At 45.6% G+C, this 8,605-nt stretch overlaps 1 protein-coding gene across 2 annotated transcripts in view; it reads right to left on the reverse strand.

Annotated features, from left to right (window-relative positions):
* YWHAZ (tyrosine 3-monooxygenase/tryptophan 5-monooxygenase activation protein zeta) overlaps positions 1 to 7,829 on the reverse strand; it is a 33,603-nt gene extending 25,774 nt beyond the window's left edge. The window contains exons 1-2 of one of the 2 annotated variants that reach the window (XM_035011650.1): positions 7,472 to 7,829; positions 4,264 to 4,568 (exon numbers count right to left, since the gene is read on the reverse strand). In XM_035011650.1, the coding sequence (XP_034867541.1) occupies positions 4,264 to 4,557 (294 nt within the window). In that variant the 5' untranslated portion in view covers positions 4,558 to 4,568; positions 7,472 to 7,829. Of the gene's footprint in view, positions 1 to 4,263; positions 4,569 to 6,835; positions 6,857 to 7,471 lie in introns of those variants that run through there. The other variant, XM_035011651.1, reaches the window with a different exon arrangement.
* Positions 7,830 to 8,605: the final 776 nt, after the last annotated feature.

Genomic DNA, 8,605 nt, shown 5'->3' on the forward strand with positions numbered 1-8,605 from the left:
TGTGCCTGTACTTCTATTCTTGAGATTTTAACTCAGGTTTTTCACTCTAATTCCAATTTCAAATCCTTTAAACTTTTCCTCTTAGTTCACTTTTAACACACTAATCATCATCATCTTCACAGCTCATCACTAAAACCAAGCATCTCCATCTTTTACTAGAACAGGTAGAAAGGCATTCTTAGTGAAGTACTGCTATACTGAAAAAGGATAGGTAGCCTGTTGCTCTTAAGTTGTTGGTTATTCTTCCCCTTTCCACCAAAGAGCAATCACCTGCCTTTCTATTTTCATTCCTTTATTTCCTTTCATTTTCACATCACACACCTCAGACTTTCCAACTGTATAAACTACCTTACCAGGTGCGATACTGCTTATCATGACAACTCTCCAAAAATAATGAATTTTATTATCAAGAAGAGTCTGTCCAATGTATTCCTCCCTGGAAGAGACTGCAGGTGTATCTACTATGCAACAGAAGCTCTTTGTATTTTCAAACATACCAAAAGCCATTTGAAAAAAACATGTAAATATATTAAGTAATAAAGGTAAGTATGACACTGCAGAATTCTTTTGAGAAGCCCTTATTCCAATAAATAAGCTGCCTAGTGGTTGTCAGCTTACAATTCCAAATAGTGGTTTTTAAAGCCCAAGGCACACAATATATTCAGACCAGCAAAGCCCCAAAAGCTACCTGGTTTCCTAGCTTGTTCCTGCTTAATGGCAGTTCTGTAGTCTACAGATAAAAACCAGTGCCCAGCAACCACACCTTAAAACTGCCTGAGGCAAATAAAAATGTAGAGCATAATAAAATGGAACTCAAGTTAACTGAGTAACTATTGCTATTACTCAACTACTGTTGCCAACTGTTACAGACGCCAGATTCAAGATTTTACTGCTTCACCTCCTATAAGCTGTTTTTTGCCTTATACCAGTGGCTTTCAGATTTTTTAATGAAACTGTGGAAAATTTACTAGTCAAAATGGACCCTCTGCCCCACAAAAATACAGTTTTTAAGGCTTCCTGGATCTTTTAAATCCCATTCCTAGACTCTAGAGTTAAGAGCCTCCTGATTTTCATTCTCTGTAACAATCCTATGGGGTAGACATTACTGTCATTTAATTGAACTCAGTTTTCTCAGAGGAACTGATTGATTTCCTTAGGCCTTGGAACTATTAGATGGTAAAAAGTTGGTCCGACTCAAAATGTGGTGTTCTTTTTACACCACTACATTCTTCTTAGAACTGGAATTAGGTTTTCTAGTATGTATTTTGTCATTTCATGTTCAAGACAAAACTATCCAGTTTTTGGCTGCTTCTTGTGGATTTATGCAGAGGAGGTAGTAGAGATCACTAGTGTTGAGTCCTTACCCTACTACCAAAAGAGCTTTTGTCTAAGATCTGGCAGGAAAGGCAGACTGCATTAGTTCACATACTGCAAACTTCAAATTAACAACACAAGGAAGAACCCCAAGTTCTCTTGCAAAAAGAGAAGTCCATGTTGTGAAGAACATGCCTGTGACCATTTTCCACAATAATGCTCTATAACTCTTACACAAAGTAACAAGACTACCTTTTCTGTTTAATAAATGATATTAATTAAACACTTGATAAACGCTTATACCAGAATGGCAGTAACCATTTAATAAAAGACTAAAGAGCTCTTCAGAAAAACTTAGCTCCTTTTTATGGGAAGAGGTCTTGGCCAGTATGATGCGGGTGCTCAATAGAACAATGAAGTCTGTTTCATTACTAATGCAACTGATCAGTAACATTAATTCTGAAAAAGGATTACCTGCTTATTTTTCTCAAACAGTGGGGAGGGGAGTCAAAGTTCAGAAAAAGCTAGAATAAAAATTGTGATTATATATATATATATTTTTTACCATGTAAGACCTTACAATATAATTAAGGGAAACTTTCCCTGATCATCAAATACATCAGAAAGTTTTTTCTCTAGGAGAAATGTCAGTTCTGCTCTATTTTATTCTTCCATTTTACTCAAAGAGGGAAAAGGAATTTTATGCAAGATGTTTCCACAGCCAACACGACCTGTTTGAAAAAAGATGATGGGTCTACTTGAAAAAGAACCACAGTATCTGTAAATACCGAATTTTCCCAAGATGAAACAGAAAAGGTCTTGGAAAATTAGCAGTGCTGCTGACCTAGTTCTATTATCCCCTTTTCCGAAGAAGCCTTTTTGTTCATTTACTCAGCAAATACCTGAGTAGATACTAGATGTTAGGAAGCATGAACTATGCAAAGATCACTAACAGAGCAGAGCTAAAAGATCTGCTTTTAGGTCACTAAAAGACCAAGGCTGGAAGCAAAAATTTGTTTAGCTCTGGTATGGTAAAGGAATTAAACTTTCATTTATCTATACTCTCAAGATGGAAATTTCATTTAGACTTAGTGAGAGGCCAGTACTCTTCTGAAGAACATGGATAGTCACCAATATCAAATCCCCTTAATAAAGATCAAAGATCAATCAAAGATCAATCAAAGAAGCTAGAAATTAGTCTAGTTATTACCATCCACTGATCCTATGCATTATTTTTTTTTTTTGATAAGGAAACCAAAGGGAAGCAAAGTTAAAACTGCTACAGTCTTTTCCTAGAAAAATCCTCGCAATGACAGGAGCTTTTATACTTTGTGTAGGAAAAACATGCAAATACCTACCTGGAATAGCAAAGAAGCTTGTTAGTAAAGAGTAAATGTTACTACATTCCCTTTTATTCCTAAGATTGGCTTTTGTCTTAAGTTATAACTCAACAAATTCTTTGAAACCAAAATAAAAATTATCAGATATAATTGCAGGAAAAACACCAGCGCGAAAATTCAGTAACATCTACACAGGTATTAGTCCGCATAGAGAGCAAGGGAGAAAAAAACCCAACACGTTTTATTATTATAGAAAGATGTATTTTTGAATTTTAAATATTACTACCTTAGCAAATCACAAGATAAACATGTTATTTAGCCTTAATAAAAACACAGAATTCCTTTCCCACCTTAGAAATAAATGACGCCTATTAATGTAAAGATTTAAAAGAAAAACAAAACAAAACAAAACCACAAAACCCAAAAACCCCACCCAAGACAGACACTACATGGGATATATATTTCAAAGAACTACTGTTCTTTGAAATATAGCCTAAAGAAAATACCATTTGAGAATAATTTAGGACTTAAAGCAATCCCATTAGTAATTAAAAACTTCTGGGAAGGAATCTTAATACCAACACAACTTTAACAAAAGCCCTAAACCTAAAACCACAGAAATAATCCTATGTTGCTCATTAGAGTACCCCTTCCATGAACAAGTTTCAAATAAGTGTGCACCTGGATTTCTATTCTGAGTCCCAGAACCAGTAACCTGTCCAGAGAAATTGGGATACTCTCTCTATATATAAGTGCCCCGCCATACTGAGTGAGACCCAAGTCCTATAGGTAATCATTTAATAAAATCACTCCTGGTTCATTAAAAAGGAAAAGTATTGATGTATATGTTATATACTAAATGACTGGATCTCCTACCAATTTATCCTAAGATTTAAACTTTTCTCAATGAGAAAGCTATCATTTTTAAGAAGGTTGATTAAAACTAGCTAAAATGCAATGTTCAATTCTTTTAAGCTTTTTAGAGAAGCAGTGCTTCAATGACAGTATGTACTAAATTCTTAAAATACTTCTTGATTGAACCTAGAAAAATCAAGTTTGAGTTATTCATAATCTTTTATTGTGGTTGTCAGTGTTCAAAGTTGACCTCTAATACTTAAATGCAGGAAGAGGCAAAAAGCAACTCTGAAGCCACAGTTTTTTGTATAGCTGATTCATTACATTTTAGTGGCTAAAGCAGGGAAGGATATTATGTCTACAATGAGTCTCCTACTACATCTCTCTTACATAAAACAAGATACGTAAAATTCCTGTATCCGCAGATGTACAGTTAAGAAAATGAGCTCTATAACTACTACAAATACCTTAACCATAACTGAAATGATAATAGTTTATTTTTTCAATTAGCACAAAATACACTACTAGTCTTTAGTCTACCTGAACTGATAATCAGTACTGCATTTATTTTATACCAATTTACCCACAACTGTTTTAATACCTTTTAGTAATGACACCCTGAAGACTTCAAAATTTAGAACATTCAATTTTTTAAAGGAAAAGAAAAACCAAAGAAAGAAAAAGTTGAAAGGAACACTTGACATTCATTATAGGAGCCCTATATTATAATGAAGCTAGTCTGAATGATTCTCACCAGTACATCATTGCAGATATCTCTTAGCTCGGTCTCAATTTTCTCTCTGTATTCTCGAGCCATCTGCTGTTTTTTCTCAGCACCTTCCGTCTTTTGCTCAATACTTGAGACGACCCTCCAAGATGACCTACGGGCTCCTACAACATTTTTATAAGCAACTGAGAGAAGATTCCTCTCCTCATTGGATAATTCAGCTCCTTGCTCAGTTACAGACTTCATGCAGGCTGCCATGTCATCATATCGCTCAGCCTGCTCGGCCAGTTTGGCCTTCTGCACCAGCTCATTTTTATCCATGACTGGATGTTCTGCAGGGAAAAAAAGTAGCATTTAGATTTTTCCACCGAACAGACTCAAAATTATACCTTTTGTAAATAAGTTATATTAACACTTCAAACTTTAATGCCTATGGAAGAATCTTCATGTGAGGAATTTAATGCAGCCTCACAAAAGGATGACCAGAATAGGAAAAAAAAGGGAGAGGGCATACTCCGCATTCAGGGGACAAATTTAAAGCCATAAATATAAAGCAAATGAGAAGCAAAACTAAAATTGCATTACACCATCTTTGTTCAGAAGATCCTCATTTCACATAAAGCCAAAGCACATTTGGTAAAGAGGCTACCTTAAAATCTAACCCTTACCTTACTTGGCCCAAATCTCAATTCCAATTTCCAGTACCATAAGTAATCCAAAATTAAGCAGTTGTGTTTGTTTTTTAAGTGAAAGCACTGTCAACAAACAACATTACAACCTCTACCGTACTTCCACAAAATCATGATTCAGGTCAGTTTAATGTAACTCACGTCTTTTTACTTTAATAATACCTACTATTCTTGTCAGAAATGTGTAAGTTTAAATTTTATTGGTATTACCCCTACCCCAACTGCCAGCTGATCACAGCATGACAATTTTCTGGGAGAATAGGCCAAATTGCTTGATTTAAGGCATTCTGAATATAAAACAAGCACCCACAATCGCTAACAGATCCTAAAGCCTCATTACCTGTACCTTGTTTTATGCATACATGCTTCAAAAATACATCCATGAGTCCTACAACTTACCATGATACATGAGCACTAAAATGTGTATGTTAAGTGCTTCTAGTGCGGTCAGTGTTTTCTGTCATTGCTCCAGTTTAAATATATTACAGTGTTTCTAGTAGTCAAAATTTAACTGTCACTCAGGCTGCATTTACCCTAACTTCTCACCTAATTCTTTCATTTTAAAGCTCCCTAGACCTTTTAATTTACCCGTTACACTTTTCCTTAAAGATATCCTTTTGAAAGGTGCTAAAACAGCACAGAAAGATACTAAGCCATACACTGATCCCCACAGAATAAGTGATTTTAAAGATAAATATACAGCCTGAAGTGCACTATTAAAAGGTGAACAGAAGAGCCACAGTCACTATAGGGACAGACTCCCCAGTATCACATCCTTTACCTTCCCAGGGAAATCCCATAATACCTTTTTTAAAAGCCAAATCGAACAGGGAAAAGAAGTAATCAGCTCGCTTATTTGTGAGGTATACCGTGCCAATGCAAAACTATTTAAAATTTATGATCTCATACCCCCCCCACACACACCCCTGAAATTACTAATTTTTCCCTTAGGAACTCAAAACGCTCTCAGGTTAATGCTGCTTCTAACGAAAAATTATCAAAAACCAGCACAAAGGTTTCTCTCCCCAACCCTCGGGTACAAGGGGAAGTGCATTTCTCACAGAGTAGTACTCCAAAGCCTCGCCTCTGTATTGCGGAGAGGACTCGCCGCACCCATTTTAACCCTTAACCAACCTACGACGTCGACTGAGGTGAAACGAACACGGCCAGACCTTGACTCGAAAGTGCAAACCCTTCCGTGCGCGCTATCCGCAACCACCCCTCCTTGGCTCCGCCCAGGGCCCCGATTCTCCCTCTTTGTCATGGCGGATCTGTGTCAAGGAGCCCAACCTACTGCTGAGTGCTAATTCCCCCCACCAGAGCGAGAGGGAGAGGGAGGAGCAGCGCGCCCCCGCCCGAGCCGGGGGAAGGGGGGGGAGCCGCCCGCCCGCCCCGGGGGCAGAGACGCCAGCGCCTCCCGCAGAAGCGGAACCAAGACCGGCCGGGCGGCGGACACACCCCACTCTCCCACCCGCGTCTCCTCCGCCACCGGACACCAATGGTGCTCATTTAGTCTATAAGGGCCCGACAGCTGCAGCAGGTGGGGGAGGGGGCAAGAGCCACACCCAGGCGAGCTGGGCCACCGCCGGCTGTTAGGCTCAGCCTCACCCGCCCCGAGAGGAGAACAGCGTCTAAAAAGCCAGCCCCGGGACCCTCCCGTTCAAGCCCACCGGGCAGGCGAGCCAGACGCCGGCCCGCCGCCTTCCCCATTCTCTTCTCTATCCCCACCTGGGCTCGGAGCCCCCCCCTCACCCTGAGGGGGAACAAAAAAACACACAAAAAAACCCCCACCGCAGCCCCATCCCCCACCCCACTGAAGAACCCAGGAAATTCGGCCCCAGGTCCCAGGCCAGCCCCACCCCAGGGCCGGCTCCCCCTCGTGCCAGAAACGAGGCCTCGCCCCAGAGTACCTGGCGGGCGCCTCCGGGCCGGCCTCGGCTCGCGGCCCGGTCCCCAGGCCCAGCCCTGCCGCCGCGCCGCCGCCCGGATGGGGGAGGGCTGGGTGCCGTCGCCGCAGCGCTGGGCGCGGAGGCTGCGCGGAGGAGCGGGCGGGAGAGGCAGGGGGAGGGGAGGGCGGCGAGGGGAGGGGGCGGCCTCACCTGCGCCACTGCAATGCCCGCAGCCACCGAGTCATTATCTCGGGCGGGAGCGGGGCGGCGACGAGGAAGGGGCGCGGGTGGGAACGGATCGCGCCCAGAGGAGCCTCGGCCACCCCCGGCAGCCGGCGACCGGGCGGCTCCCCGGGGATCTCGCGTGTGGGCGCCCCTACCACCCCGGGGACGGGGTCCGGGAACGGGCGCTTATCGGGGCCGAGGCGTCGATCCGGAAGCAAGTAGCCCGAGGCGGCCGCGAGCCGCCCGCCCGAACCAGGCGGAAAAGAAGCCGCCGCCCGTCTCCGCCAGAGGAGACTCCGCCTCAGCCCAGCGCCGCTACCGCCGGGCGAGCGGGGCTGAGGCGCTGTGGAGCGGAGACGGCCCCCACGCTTTCGGAAGCTTGCTCTGGGAAAGGAAGGAGTGAGCCTAGGCGGCGGCGGCCGGGTCCCTTACCTGTGTCCGGAGTGGGTGGCGGCGGACGGACGGGGGCTCAGCAGTCTCTGGGCGGCAGCGGCGAGGCTGAGACTCTGTCCGTGGATCTCGCTGCTCACAGGCTACAGCGGCTCCGCAGACACGGGGTTTCCTCCAATCACCAGCCCCGACAGCAGGGGCACCACACGCACGATGACGTCAAACGCTGCTATGGCAACCGTTGATTGGTGCCCACAGCTCTGGGGGCCCAGTGTAACCGCCGCTCCCTAGCGCGCGCGTCCTGCCCGCCCGCGCTAGAGGGCGAGCGGAGGAGCGTACACTTCTCCCGCTACCAACGCTCCTCCCCACCCCGCTCAGCTTCCAACTTCTCTGCTCTTGGGAGAGTGAGCCCGGGTAGGAAGCTCCTTCCTTTTTCCTTCCCACCACTGCCTGCCTACCTCGCCTTCTCGAATCCCCCGCAACCTCCACAGGCTCACCCTTCCTCTAAACCAGCAAGGAAATTCCTCCCCACCCCCACCTTAGCTTTCCGTGCGGCCCTTCTGCGCCTGCGCCAGTCACTCCCTCTAGAAGGGGCTCCGGTTCAGCAACATCCGGGACCTTTCACATCCCCCCCAACCCCTCCCCGCGCCCAGGCCCGCCCCGCCCTCCGTGCTTCGCGGTGGTAACTGCCTCCTGGGTCGTCCCGGGGCTGCATTGCGCGAGTGGCTCCGCCGCTCTGGCATTGTGATCAGGATTTGGGGGTGGCAGGGGAGGGCGCGGTCAGACGGTCGGGGAGGGGCGGTGTGGCGCGCTACCCCCCAGCCCGCCGCACCCGGTCGGCAGGCGGGGCCAACCTTAGCGCGTGGCCCCTCCCTTCCTCGCTTCCGCCGCGACTTTTACCTGCTGGCTCGCGGAAAGCGGCCTTAGACCTTTTAAGGCTCGGAATAGAGAGAGGAATCCGGCCACGGAGTATGGGCTGAGTGACGGGAAAGTTTTCCAATAGGGGACCCGGGATCTGTGCGCAGTGACAGCTGCGAGGGGACAATGGGGGCGCGAAGTGGGGGTGAGGTGGGTCGGGTGGGGCGGAGCTGGTGGGAGGTGAGGCGGCCTCTTTCAGAAAGCCTACAGCTCCGGCGGGGAAACGGCAACCTTCTTAGATGGAGGGTTCGGGTGATC

This window comes from Mirounga leonina, unplaced genomic scaffold (genome assembly GCF_011800145.1).
Source record: "Mirounga leonina isolate KUSES-001 unplaced genomic scaffold, KU_Mleo_1.0 Mir_165, whole genome shotgun sequence".
In the NCBI taxonomy this organism is placed as follows: domain Eukaryota; kingdom Metazoa; phylum Chordata; class Mammalia; order Carnivora; family Phocidae; genus Mirounga; species Mirounga leonina.